This window comes from Pongo abelii, chromosome 19, assembly GCF_028885655.2.
Source record: "Pongo abelii isolate AG06213 chromosome 19, NHGRI_mPonAbe1-v2.0_pri, whole genome shotgun sequence".
In the NCBI taxonomy this organism is placed as follows: Eukaryota; Metazoa; Chordata; class Mammalia; order Primates; family Hominidae; genus Pongo; species Pongo abelii.
Window position 1 is genome coordinate 75770612 of NC_072004.2, and position 14749 is coordinate 75785360.

The 14749-nt window shown below is 47.1% G+C and overlaps 1 protein-coding gene across 9 annotated transcripts in view; it reads right to left on the reverse strand.

Annotated features, from left to right (window-relative positions):
• The window catches only part of PLEKHM1 (pleckstrin homology and RUN domain containing M1), a 72058-nt gene that overhangs the window by 27727 nt on the left and 29582 nt on the right, over positions 1–14749 (reverse strand). For all 9 annotated transcript variants that reach the window (XM_063717939.1, NM_001374089.1, XM_054535296.2 and 6 more), the window contains 2 exon segments: positions 12803–13429; positions 5987–6371 (listed from right to left, as the gene is read on the reverse strand). In XM_063717939.1, the coding sequence (XP_063574009.1) occupies positions 5987–6371; positions 12803–13429 (1012 nt within the window).

A 14749-nucleotide genomic window follows, 5' to 3' on the forward strand; every position in this document is an offset into this window, starting at 1 on the left:
TGACTTGGGGGGTGGCTCACAGAACTAGGTCCCCAGAGACTCCTCCATGGGGCCTTCAGAATTGGCAGGTGCTTCCCCCTGCCAGTGACAGATGATGTGTCAGTCAGGGCAGCCACTGGGGACCATCCACAACACTAGATTCTGAGCAAAGCCTGCCTAGGTCATCAAGACCTGGGGGACCTCCCTGAGGAAAATGGGTGGAAGAAACAGCTCCCCGGCAACCATGTGGCTGTCCTGGCAGCCTCACATATACCTGGGAAGTTATGTGATCTCCAGCGCCTGGTGGGAGAGGGCACTGTCCCTGAAGACTCAGCTCAGAAGACATCCATCACCTCTGCCTGGAAGCTTCTCTCACCCTTCCCCAGCCTCCACCCCTTCCCACCCCCTAGCTGGGTTAGGGCCCCTACTGGGATCCCACAATATTCTGTGCTTACCCTCATTCTAGCATCTATAAGGCTGTTTGGAATGGTTTTCTTGATATCTCCAGCAAGTGCCTGCCCCAGAGTCATACAAGATGAGGGAATAAATCATGAACATCCCAATGTCTTTAACATAAAATAACAAAGGTGGGTCAAGTGGACTGGAAGGAAGGAGACAAATGTAAATTTTAAGATTATGGACATTCAGAATGGGCGTGATGGATCATGCCTGTAATCCCAGCACTTTGGGAGGCCGAGGCAGGAAAATTGCTTGAGGCCAGAAGTTTGAGACCAGCTTGGCCAACATGGAGAAACCCCGTCTCTACTAAAAATACAAAAATTAGCTGGACGTGGTGGTGCATGCCTGTAATCTCAGCTACTCAGGAGGCTGAGGCACAAGAATTGCTTGAGCCTTGGAGGCAGAGGTTGCAGTGAGCCGAGATGGATGGAGCTATTGCACTCCAACCTGGGCAACAGCGCAAGAATCTGTCTCAAAAAAAAAAAAAAAAGTTTATGGACATTCACTGGGGAGGAATTCTCTCTCCTTTGAGGGAAGAGACTACTAGGAAATGTTCAGACACAGTCCATTGAGCACAGCTGCCAGAAAATGAAACTAGGGAACATCTTTTACTCTCTTAAGCAACCGGGAAAAAACAGTGGAAATGCAGGTTCCTCAGAGCTTCTGCACATGGGCCTGGACAGAGCTCTGAGGCTGTGTGCCCCTGGCCCCAGGCAGGTGGGGAGCAGGGAGAGGGTGTGAGAGAGAGTGCACGCATGAACACCACTGTTTCTCTCTTCTCTCCTTTTTTTCTTTTAGAGATGGAGTCTTACTCTGTCGCCCAGGCTGGGTCGCAGTAGAGTGATCTCAGCTCACTGCAACCTTTGCCTCCCAGGTTCAAGTGATTCTCCTGCCTCAGCCTCCTGAGTAGCCGGGATAACAGGCTCACGCCATCATGCCTGGCTAATTTTTGTATTTTTAGTACAGACGGGGTTTCACCATATTGGTCAGGCTGGTCTCAAACTCCCGACTTCAGGTGATCTGCCTGCCTCGGCCTCCCAAAGTGCTGGGATTACAGGCGTGAGCCACTGCACCCGGCCCCCTTCTCTCCTTTTTTCCCACCACCTTCCGACAACCTGCTCACTCAGGGTCCATGTCTGGCCAGCACCCTGCCCTTTAACAGTGGAGAGAAACCATCACCGACTAAGGATCTATATCAGAGCTGCAACTGCCACCAGGGACCCAAGACAGAGAAATGCCACCTTGCGTTACTAAAGGGCTCATGATGCCATATACAACAGCTGAATCCCCGAGAGAAGTGTGGCTGAGGAGTGAGACAAAGGTCTCTGGGACACTTTCAGAAGGATGAGACTTTGTCCAGCCTGTCCTCATTATGCCAGGCAAAGGAACTGCCTGTACTCATAACTGTGGAAGAGGAACCACATACCATGGGAAGATGGTCCATGGGGACGGTGATTAAGAGCAAGTCCTAGAACTCACACTGCCTTTTGGGAGTTAAACTGAAACGAACCCACAACCCCCAGATCCCAGACATGCGTCACCCTTGAGAGACCCCTATTCCCTGCACCTCTCCTTCCTAGTGCTTAGCACAAGTGTAATTATGATGTGGATAATCATTTGTCTAATTTAATGTCTGTCCCCAAAGGGCCTTTGTCTGTCCTGTTGTATCACTCTACCCCTAGCACCTAACATGGTGCTTGGCTTATGGTAGGTGCTTTGGGTTCAATGAATTAAAAATAAATGTTTTTAAAAGAAAGACTGAATGGGTCTCTACACTATAAAACTTGACAGTGACCCCAACATCTCTCCTAAAATAACATCAAATAAAAAGCACGTGGCTAACTGATAGAAGTATAGATAGATGAGGACCACAGGGGCAGACATGCAGGGCACAGCCTGGCACTGTCCACAGGCCAGGAGCCCAGCAGGCCCACATGAGCTGGCAGGCTATTCAGTGGCACCTGGTAACTACCTACTGAATAAGCAGTGAATGAATCCACAACTTCCCTATGAGACAGACACAGGACGGGGGCAGGATCCGAGATTCTCACATCAGACTCAGCACCAAGCACTTAGATGTCACATTCCCTAAGCAACCTTCCAGCAATCAGAGTCCCCTGTAGCTGGCACAGAGGCAGAGCCTGCCATGATCACACCAACCTGACCACCGTGTCCACTTGATGGTACACTTCAATGACACGCTTTGGCCTCCCAAATTGCTAGGATTAGAGGCGTGAACTATCACGCCCAGCCTGAATGTCCACAATCTTAAATTTCACATTTGTCTCCTTCCTTCCAGTCCCCTTGACTTATCTTTGTTATTTTATATTAAAGACATTGGGATGGTCATGATTTATTCACACATCTTGTATGATTCTGGGCCAGGTACTTGCTGGAGATACCAAGAAAAACAACCATTCCAAACAGCCTTATAGCTAGGATGGGGGAACAAAATAAACTTAGGAATTGGCATCTCAAGAGTCTCTTGGGAGTTCAAGAACTATTCATCAATGCCTACTTTCTCCCAGGTACAGTGCTTGGTGCTGACAATACAGAAGTGAACAGGCCTGGTGCTCTGTATCATAGAGCTAATATTCTAGTAAGGAAGACAGAAAATAAACAAGGAGACAAAGAGATAATATACTGTAATTGCACATAGTGATGAGTGTTATAAGTGAAGTCAAGCAGATGAATGGGACAGAGTCACTGGGGATGGTGCTTTTGAGCTATGGGGGTCCAGTCAGGGAAGGCTGAGACAACAAAGAAGTGAGTCGAGAAGGAACAGCAAATGTAAAACCCTGAGGCTGGGCTGGGCACGGTGGCTCATGCCCGTAATCCCAGCACTTTGGGAGGCCAAAGTGGGCAGATCACTTGAGGCCAGGAGTTTGAGACCAGCCTGGCCAACATGGTGAAACCCCGTCTCTACTAAAAATACAAAAATTAGCTGGGCGTGGTGGTAGGCATCTGTAATCCCAGCTACTCGGGAGGCTGAGGCATGAGAATCAGTTGAACCTAGGAGGCGGAGGTTTCAGTGAGCTGAGATTGCACCACTATACTTCAGCCTGGGTGACAGAGTGAGACTCTGCCTCAGAAAAATTTTTTTTTAAAAGAAGCCTGATGTTGGAAGGAGTTCGCTTGGACTACAGAGCTGCAAGGAGGCCGGTGGGTCAGAGCTTAGTGAGCAAAGATGCTATTCTGTCCCATCAGCTTTGAGGCCCTGGCAAGATAAGATGCCTGAGCCTGTAAAGCAGAAGCTAGACCTTGGGCAGGAGTGAACTCAACATGGTTAGTGCCACTCTGGAGTCCTGTGGGGCACACAGCCTGCATCCCCAGCAGACGTCACTCTGCCTCCAGCTCGAGGAAGGGGCTGCAGAGCTTTCCTCTTCAGCCTTCAGCTTGAGTTGGGAGGTGCACAGTCACAACCTTCAGGGTCCTAGAGCATTCATTTTCAGGAAGTAAATCTTCAGGATGTACTGAAGCATCTTCAGAACAGCAAATTTGAAGACTGACCCACACTGACAGTTTTGTGATTTACATGGTCATATTCAAGAAACAGACCAAGGCCAATCAGATATCCATATGGAAAAATATGAGGTTTGACCTCTAACACCACACACAAAAATTAATCCCAGAAAGATCATAAACCTAACTGTGAAAAATAAATCACTAAAGCTTCTAGAAGATAATATAGGCAAATACCTTCAGATCCTTGGGGGAGATGAATATCTCTTAAATGGGACAAAAACCAAGCAAACCATAAACAAAAAGACTGATAAACTGCACATCATTAAAAGAATCTCTGTTCAATAAAAATACCATTAGGAGGTTTAAAAGTCAAGCTCTATAGACTAGAAAAAGATACTTGATATATATACTGTTTTTGTCCAATAAAAGACTTATATATATAATATATAAAGAGCTCCTACAAATCAACACATACACATACAACTCAATTTAAGACCGGAATGACAACTTGGACAGACATTCTATAAAAGAGGATTGACTGGCCAATAAGCAAATGAAAAGGTATCATCTTTAGTCATCAAGGATATGAAAATTAAAACCACTACACATCTAGCAGAGTGGCTAAAATTAAAAAGATTGGTAACACCATTGGCCAGGATAACGAGCAACTAGAATGCTCATTTGTTGCCAATATGAGTATAAATTAGCACAAACACTTTAGACAACTGTTTGGTGGTGGTATCTATTAAAGCTAAACATAAGCCACCCAAGGACCTAGCAATTCCATTCCCAGGTATATATACCCACAGAAATAAGCACCGAGGTTCTCCAAAAGCATGTACGAGAATGTTCGCTACAGCTTTCTTCATAATAGTCAAAACCTGGAAACAACCCAAATGTCCATTAACAGGAGAATGGATAATAGGTTGTGATATATTTTTACAATGGAATACTGCAGAACAATGGAAAAGAATGAACTACAGCCTCATGCTATATGTACAGCCACACACCACCATGCCCAGCTAATTTCTGTATTTTTTGTACAGATGGGGTCTCACTTTGTTGCCCAGGTTGGTCTCCAACTCCTGGGCTCAAGCAATCCTCCCTCTTGGCCTCCCAAAGTGCTGGGGTTACAGGTGTGAGCCACCATGCCCAGCCCCCAAATATTTTCATTTTAACTTGTAATCCATAAAAATGAGATTTTCTATTCTTTCATCATACTAAGTTGTTGAAATCCAGCGCTTATTTCACATGGCACATCTCCATTTGGACTTGCCACATTTTAAGTGTTCAACAGCCACACGTGGCTTGTAGCTGCCATATTAGACAGCACAGCTCTAAAACCTGGGTCATGTTGCAAAGTGAGTATGTTCAAGGCCTAGTATTTTCTAAAAATATTAATTTAATAGGCTGAGTACACTGGCTCATGCCTGTAATCCCAGCACTTCAGGAGGCCGAGGCAAGAAGATCGAGACCAGCCTGGCCAACATGGTGAAACCCCATCTCTACTAAAAATACAAAAATTAGCCCGGCATGGAGGTGGGCACCTGTAATCCCAGCTACTCGGGAGGCTGAGGCAGGAGAATTGCTTGAACCCGGAAGGCGAAGGTGGCAGTGAGCAGAGATTGTGCCACTGCACTCCAGCCTGGGCAACACAGCAAGACTCCATCTGAAAAAAATACCAAAAACCAAAAATAAAAAAATATTAATTTAATAATAACAAGTACTAAGGAGGAAATGAAGGTTCAGAGAGCTGAAGTGACTTGCCCAAGGCCTTATGCTGGTGAGTGGTAGTGGTTAAAGAGCTGAGACTGCGGTCAGATGAGAACGACCTTCACAAAGTGACATGAAAATGACAGGAGATACACACGGGAAGTGATCAGCACAGTGCCAGGCTTATATCTACAGCTCACATGCCAAGAAACATGAGCCCCATCATCATGATGCTATTAACACTATCACTATGCAGGGAGAGGAAGGCTAACAGGGAGAAGGCAGAGACCACTCAGGGTCACTAGCTGGGGAAACCCTGTGTCAGCTGACATTTCCCAAGACTGCCCCCTGAACGGCTTGCACCACTCACCGGACTGGTGGGTGAGGAAACTACCAGCTTCAGACCAGCTCCGTCAAGAGCCCGGGCCTTCTGCAGGCCATTCCCTTGGCCCATTTCTCTGGCTGTCGCGCTGACAGTACTAGAAGGCTGCTGGCCTGAGGTGCTCTCCACAGGCTGCTGTAAGTCCAGGGCGCTGGGCGCCCAGGGATGCGGCTCCTGCACGTGGACACCATCTTGAGTTCCAGAGGCTGCCTGGGCAGGAAGGGGCTCTGCAGGTGCCTCACAGTGCAGGTGTGTGCTGGTGTTGAGGCCATGGAGGGACAGCGAGGCCTGTGGTATGGGGATCTCCATTTCTTGGCTCAGTCCGTTGGTTGGCACAGAGTTTACCTGGGCTTTGCTGAATTCCAACAATACCCTAGAAGTTTTAAACAAAGAAACCTGTGTGACAGGTTGTCTGCGATAATGCGCAAGGCAACTGGGGCAGAGGGAAGAATGCAAAACTGCTGTTTTATGATTTAAAACAACCCACACCCTCTAAATGATCCACTGCACTCCCCCTCACACAGTCCTCCTCTGACACTCCCACCACGTTTTTCCTGGCCAGTATTTAGGCAGACTGGGTGGACAGGTGATTTGTGGAGCCTGGGATCTCAGGCGAAAAAGCTCCCCAGCAGAGAAAGAGGACTTGGTGTGAATGAGGACTTACTGGCATTCTGAGCAGGCTAGCTGTGGGCCTGGAGAGCTTGCTCAGCCAAACACATGGTTGTGTGGGCAATCGTTTCCCCAAACATGGTATGCAGCAGAGCCTCCTCCTCCACAGCACAGGAAGTAGAGATGCCAGGCCTCTGTGCCCTGGGGCAGGGACTAGGAGAAGCGAGGGCTAGGCAGGTTTCCTAAGCGAGGTCATACTTTGTTCCTGTGCAGGCACTGGGACAGCAAGGGGAGGTACAAGGGCTGGTCCCCTCAGAGCTGGACTGGATGTGGAGACAGTGAAGCCTCACATCCCCAGAAACTGCTGCTGGAGCTCAGTGTATACCAGGTGTGTGAGGGTGGATATGAGTACACACGAGATGTGCCCCTGCTCACTCTCCATGGTGGGACTGCCACTCCCTGTCTCCTCCGTGCTGCTTCCTGGGGCCACAGGGAGCAAATGTTACTGCCTTGGTACACGTGCGTGCACACACACACTCACACATACACATTGCACAGAAACATGCCCTGGGACCTCTGGAATGTGCACTGACTAGCAACTGCTCCTCCCTCTCCTGAGGCTTCTTCTGAGGATCCAAGCTCCATTTTGAAAATAAACCCGTTTGCTATCTCTTCTGCTTATAAAACCAGTGGAGCATGTCATGGGCAAAGCCAGGTTCAGGTGGCCACAGGCTGTCTAAGGCCCCAAAGCCTCCATGCATCTGCCCTGATGGCTTGGACTGGGTCCAGAAGATACATGAAGCTCTGCTTAATTTGGGCTTATGGAAATGAGGACTTTAGAATTCAAGTTGCTTACCTGATTGTCTTCCCAGTGAGCTCTGCACCATCTTAACCCCAAACAACATTTCAAGACTTTATAGTCAAGAATAGGTGGCCAATTCATACATGTATAAGCAACTGATTTTGGCCGAGTGTGGTGGCTCACATCTGCAATCCCAGCACTTTGGGAGGCTGAGGCGGGTAGAATCACAAGATCAGGAGTTCAAGACTAGCATGGCCAAGATGGTAAAACCCCGTCTCTACTAAAAATACAAAAATTAGCCAGGCTTGGTGGCAGGCGCCTGTAATCCCAGCTACTCGGGAGGCTGAGGCAGAGAATTGCTTGAACCCGGGAGGTGGAGGTTGCAGTGAGCTGAGATTGTGCCACTGCAATCCAGCCTGGGTGAAAGAGCGAGACTCCATCTCAAAAAAAAAAAAAAGTAACTGATTTTCAACATAGACACCAACACATTTTAATGGGGAGGGAATAGTCTTTTCAACAATTGTGCTGAGATAAGTGGATAATCACATGCAAAAGAAAAAAGCTGGACTGCTATCTCACATTGTACACAAAAATTAACTCAAAGTGGATTAAAGACCTAAAGGTAAGAGTTAAAACTGTAAAACTCTTGGAAGGAAAGAGAGGTATAAACTTCATGTCTTTGGATTAGGCAATGGTTTCTTAGATGTGAGATCTACAGCATAAGAAAGCAATAAAAAATAAATTGTAATCCCAGCACTTTGGAGGCCAAGGCGGGTGGATCATCTGAGGCCAGGAGTTCGAGATCAGCCTGGCCAACATAGCGAAACCCTGTTTCTAATAAAAATACAAAAATTAGTTGGGCATGGTGGTGTGTACCTGTAATCCCAGCTACTTGGGGGGCTGAGGCAGGAGAATCACTTGAACCCGGGAGGGGGAGGCTGCAGTGAGCCAAGATCACACCACCGCACTCCAGCCTGGGCAACAAAGTGAAACTCTGTTTCAAAAAACAAAAATAAAAAACGTTTGTGTGGTTTTTTTTTTTTTCAGACTGAGTCTCACTCCATCGCCCAGGCTGGAGTGCAGTGGTGCCATCTCGGCTCACTGCAAGCTCCGCCTCCCGGGTTCATGCCATTCTCCTGCCTCAGACTCCCGATTAGCTAGGACTACAGACGCCCGCCACAATGCCCAACTAATTTTTTGAATTTTTTTTTTTAGTAGAGATGGGGTTTCACCATATTAACCAGGATGGTCTCGATCTCCTGACCTCGTGATCCGCCCACTTTGACCTCACAAAGTGATGGGATTATAGGAGTGAGCCACCGTGCCTGGCCAAAACGTTTGTGTTTTAAAGGATACAGAACACTTATAAATCAACAATAAAAAGACAAATAACTAAATGTTTAAATGGGCAAATGATCTGAACAGACATTTCTCCAAAGAAGATATCCAAATGTTTGATAAGCACATGAAAAGACACTCAACATCATTAGTCATCAGAGAAATGCAAATCAAAACTACAATGAAATACCACTTTATACCCACTGGGTTGATCATAATAAAAAAGATAGAAAATAATAACGGTGGGCAAAGATGTAGAGAAATTAAAGCTCGTATATATTAGTGGTGGGGATGTAAAATGACGCAACTACTGCAGAAAACAATTTGGTAGTTCCTCAAGAAGTTAAACATAGAGTTACATATGACCCAGCAATTCCACCCCTAGGTATGTAACTAAGAGAATTAAAAACATGTCTACCCAGGCTGGGCATGGTGGCTCATGCCTGTAATCCCAGCACTTTGAGAGGCTGAGGCAGGCGGATCACCTGAGGTCAGGAGTTCACCTGGCCAACATAGTGAAACCCTTTCTCTACAACAAATACAAAAATTAGCTGGTGTGGTGGCAGGCCCCTATAATCCCAGCTACTCGGGAGGCTGAGGCAGGAGAATCGCTTGAACCCAGGAGGCGGAGGTTGCAGTGAGCCGAGATCACGCTACTGCACTCCAGCCTGGGGGACAGAGCGAGACTCCGTTTCAAAAAATAAATAAAATATAGAATAAAATAAAATACAACAATACCATCAATTGAGCACTATTGATGCCTCTGTGCCAGGGGCCATTCTAAGTACTTAAATCTAAGTACTTAAACCCTCCAGACTATATCTATGCCACTCAGTGATGATTATAATACAGATCCAATCTACACGGAAGAAGCTATTCAGGACAGTCAATTCACTAGACCAACTGCAATTTGGTTTCTGCCAAACAGAACCGCTTTATATTAATAAATTTCATTTTGAGTGTTGTGTCTTTTATGCTTTTCTTTATGTTTAATTTGTGGATGTTTTGATTTTATATGTGTAATGATAAGCACAAGGAATTTATGTCTAATTTAAAGTTACAAATATTTAAATAATGTAATAACTTTGATGAACTCTAAGTGTCGGTGAGAACATTTTACCCTTGAAATATACACTTCAAGAAATGCTGGTCTCTGTGGATGCTCAAGGACTAACTTCAAGGCCCAGCTCTACGAATGCTGGTGCTGCCTGTGTGTTGGTGCATCTGTATGTCTTACATTTGCCAGTTACTCACACCACTGTCCGGCATTTGTCTATACATCCTGACCCTTGCCCCTCCAGTTTCCCCATAATAGCCAGGACAACACTTCCTGCACAGAGAGGATGGTTACTGATTCAGTGACCTTAAGCTGGAATTTTCCAATCACAAGACACATGAGATAAAGGAGAGACATATGACAAGGGGATGGCTGGCTGGTCTGCAGAGGAGGCAGACACACAGGAAGGGCTAAGACAGGTGAGTGAACTTAGGTCATGCCCTGTGCCCGGGTCACACTGCAGGCCTGTCATGCCATGGTCCCAGTGGTCACGGGAGGCAGAGACTGCTCCTCCCCAATGTATTCTATCTAAATTCCTCCATTTAACATTTGAAAACTCCACCTAATGTGCTCAGAAGCCATTTCTGGGCCTACGAGACAATCTCCTATATGTGTTTGACTAACAGGCAATGTGCCTGACCTTCCTGGGCTTGTAAGTGGTAGAACAGGACTTGAAACTAGGTCTGCTCCAACCCCAGTCCGTAACACCACCCAATGTGGGTGCTCTTTCCATGCTGGGTGAGAACCCTGGAGGGACCTGAACCAAGGCGAGGGCACAGGATGAGTGGAAAGAAGGTCCCAAACACGTGGGACCTTCTTTTCCGCTGATGCAACATGGATCCAGCTGAAGGAGGCTTTTAATAAGAAGTTCCCATTTTCCACCTATCAGATGAGCAAATATCCAAAAGTTCACTAATACCATCAGCTGGCAAGGCTAAGAAACAAGGACATTCCTGGTGGAGTGTAAATGGGCAATAATCTGTGAATATTCCATATTAGTCTATCCTTTTGCTCGGCAATTTTGCTTCCGGGAGTTTACTCAACAGAGATAGCTATGCAGAACTAAAAGACCACATACACAAGGTTATTTATGAAAACACAGGCCCCAGCACCCATTAAATACTGGGCTGATTAAGTAAACTAAGGTACATTCATACACTAGAACAATATGCAATGGAAAAAAAAGAATGAGGCTGGGCACGGTGGCTCACGCCTGTAATCCCCAGCACTTTGGGAGCCTGAGGCAGGAAGATCTCTTGAGCCCAGGAGTTCAAGACCAGCCTGGGCAACACAGTGAGAACCCTGTCTCTATAAAAAATAAAAATAAAAATAAAAATAAAAGAATGAAGAAGCTCTGATATGAAAAGATCTTCTCCAAAACAAGATATAGAACAGTGTGTATATACTGCCTTTGTAGGCGAGAAAGTAATAAATAAGGAAGAAATTTTAAAAATCTTTTATTTTTTTTTTTTGAGGACAGAGTCTCGCTCTGTCGCCCAGGCTGGAGCGCAGTGGCACAATCTCGGCTCACTGCAAGCTCCGCCTCCCGGGTCCACACCATTCTCCTGCCTCAGCCTCCTGAGTAGCTGGGACTTCAGGTGCCTGCCACCACACCCGGCTAATTTTTTGTATTTTTAGTAGAGATGGGGTTTCACCGTGTTAGCCAGAAAGGTCTCGATCTCTTGACTTTGTGATCCGCCCGTCTTGGCCTCCCAAAGTGCTGGGATTACAGGCGTGAGCCACTGCGCTCAGCTGAAAATCTTTATACTGGTATTTGTTGTAGATGCATTTAGAAATTTGGAAGAATATACAGGAAATTGATTATTATGGTTTTAGAGGTGGGAGGAAAGAACAGAGTAGAGGGAGAACAGGAATGGGAAAGGCTTTCACTGTATATGTTTTAGATTTTTTTTTTAACCATAAAAAGATTATCTATGCAAATTTTTTTTTTTTTTTTTTTTTTTTTGAGACAGAGTCTCGCTCTGTCACCCAGGCTGGAGTGCAGAGGCACGGTCTCAGCTCACTGCAAGCTCCACCTCCCGGGTTCACACCATTCTCCTGCCTCAGCCTCCCGAGTAGCTGGGACTACAGGCGCCCGCCACCACGCCCGGCTAATTTTTTGTATTTTTAGTAGAGACAGGGTTTCACCATGTTAGTCAGGATGGTCTCAATCTCCTGACCTCAAGATCTACCTGCCTTGGCCTCCCAAAGTGCTGGGATTATAGGCGTGAGCCACCGTGCCCGGCTGCAAAAAAATGTTTAAAAGGCTGTGTGAAGAAGGCTCTGCCCAGTTCTCTCTTCAGCCTAGTTCATCTGCCCCTCATACTCTTCCACACATCTGTCTGTCCCCACCTGTCCACCACCTCCTGCATGCAGCACTCAGGTCCTGTGTCCCCCAGGAGGTATCCTGTGAAGTCACACTCTTACGCGTTATGTTTCATCTATTTGTTGGAAGTTTTAAATGTACCTTGACCTATTAGTTTCCTTCCTTCTAGAAGAAGACAACAATATTTTACACTGTGCCTTGTAGAGACTAAGTATCTTGTTTTTTTGTTGTTATTGTTTGTTTTCAGTTTTTGTTTTATTTTATTTTATCTTATTTTTTTAATTTAGAGGCGGGATCTTGCTACATTGCCCAGGCTGGCCTCGAACTCCTGGGCTCAAGCAATCCTCCTGCCTCAGCTTCCCAAGTGCTGGGATTTCAGGCATGCGCCACCGCACCCGGCCAAGTAACCTGCTAAAAGTCACCGGGGCAGAGCTGGAGCCCAAACCAGCTCTAAGCTGTTCTAAGTCCACTTTCTCCACTATGCCTGTATTGCCTGCTACAGTTCCCAGCGACTCCAGTCCCTGGAGAAGTCGATGATGACTCCCTTGGCTTTCTTTAATTACTAATAGAGTTCAGTAACAGACAATCACATGCTGTGGGAAGAAAGGGAGGAGGAGAGGAAAGAAAGGAGGGAGAAGAGAAGATGGGAAGGAGTGGGGGCAGGGTACTCACTCTTGCAGAGACCGGTCTGAGTCCTCAGCATTTGCTGTGCCCAGGTCTGAGTCGTAGGACATGGGTTCCTCGCAATGGTCTGGACTCTTGGAGCCATTCTCTTGGAGTAAGCAGCTATCAGAGTTTAGGCTGCAGGACAGCTGGGATGAACTGGCCGTGTCCAGGCTGAGGGAGGAGGCAGTCAGCTTCTGGTTCCTCCGTATCTTATGGCCCGAGTGATGGACTTCGATGTCCTCAGAGCCTGAAGAATGGGAAATGGAATCCAGAGATTCCTTCCGCTGTAGTTCTGCACCAGAGGTAGAGAGAGGGTCCAGCTCAGAAAGCGGGCAAAGCCCAGACAGGGCCAGTGGGGTGAGCGTCCACTCATTTAAGATGGCAGACTTGTAGGAGAGTTCGAAGGACAAGGACGTGAGGCCCTGCAGGAAGCTAAGGAGGAACTCGCCCTCCTCAGCATCCCGGAGCAGGGCGGTGGGCTGGTAGTACTCATGCAGGCGGGCCTGCTCCTGCAGCAGCAGCTTCAGGTAGCACTCCATCAGGCCGTCGTTCAGGGCCAGCCGCAGCCATGCCCGGCAGCGGCCCACATCCGTGTTGACAAACGTCAGGTGCTCCAACTCTGAGATGATGTGTCTGGGAAGGGAGAACAGACGTGTTTCAAGAAACTACCCCAAATCACAGAGATGTGCTTTTATCTACTTGTTAGCAGGAACCAGGAATAACCACTGCAAATAGATACAGCCATGAAAAAATATTGGGTAATAGTGTTTTAGGCCAGATGTGGTGGCTCACGCCTGTAATCCCAGCACTTTGGGAGGCCAAGGCAGGCGGATCACTTGAGCTCAGGAGTTCGTGACCAGCCTGGGCAACAGGACGAAACTCTGTCTCTACAACAACAACATAGCCAGATGTGGTGGCTTGCACATGTAGTCCCAGCTACCCAGCTACTGGGGAGGTTGAGGTGGAAGGATAGCTTGAGCCTGGGAAGCAAAGGTCACAGTGAGTGGAGATTGCACCACTGCACTCCAGCCTAGGCAATATATATATATATTTATATATTATATATATATATATTTTTTGAGATTGGAATTGTGAAAGATAATTTCCATGTTCATTCCAACTACCACTGGGCCCCTGACATATCTGCTCATCCAAGGCATGCTGTCAGAGCTCCTTAAGTGCAAAGTCCTTGGAGCAATGAAGACGCAGGGTAAAGACATGGTCCCTGCCCTCAGGCACAAGGGACTGATGAAAAAAGCCATAAAGGGTAGGAAATCAACAACCCTGTAAGAGGATTGGGGAGCGCTCCAATTACAGCATATGGCGGAAGAGTGGGTGGTTTGGTTGCAAGGCCAGGAAAGAGAGGGTCTTAAATATCAAATCAATAAGGCAACAGGGAGTAATGGCCCCACACCCAGCCATGCACCAGAATCCCCTGGGGAACTTGAGCAGGATACAAGTTCTGGGACCCCAACCTAGTGAATCAGTCTCCAGGCTAGCATCTGGGAGCCTGTGGGCTACAGATTTTTGTTTAGAAAAGTGACTTGACCATAGTCATGCAGACTGCAGGGTAGATGTTCTGCATAAGGCGATCAGACCCCAGGTGTACCAAACTCAGTCCCGGAATGCCTCGGTCTGATGTACATGCCCCTCTGAGGTACCACAGTCCCTGGCGCGGGTTTATCTCCTCCATGGGAACGTAGACCGCACTCTACTAGGCTCAGTGAGTAAGCTCCAGGGAGCTTCAGCTCAGTAAATGTTGACCAGATGATGGACTCAAGGAAAGACAGAGTGAGATAAGCGGGACAAATAGAAAGCCAGTGTCACTCAGGAAAGAAGAAAGAACGTGAGACAAGGCAGTGGCAGTCAGCATGGAAAGGAAGATTAGAGACTGACAAGGCTTCTTTTGGGCTGAAGGTGGCATTTAGTAGTCCTTAGAGGCACAGTGCCAGC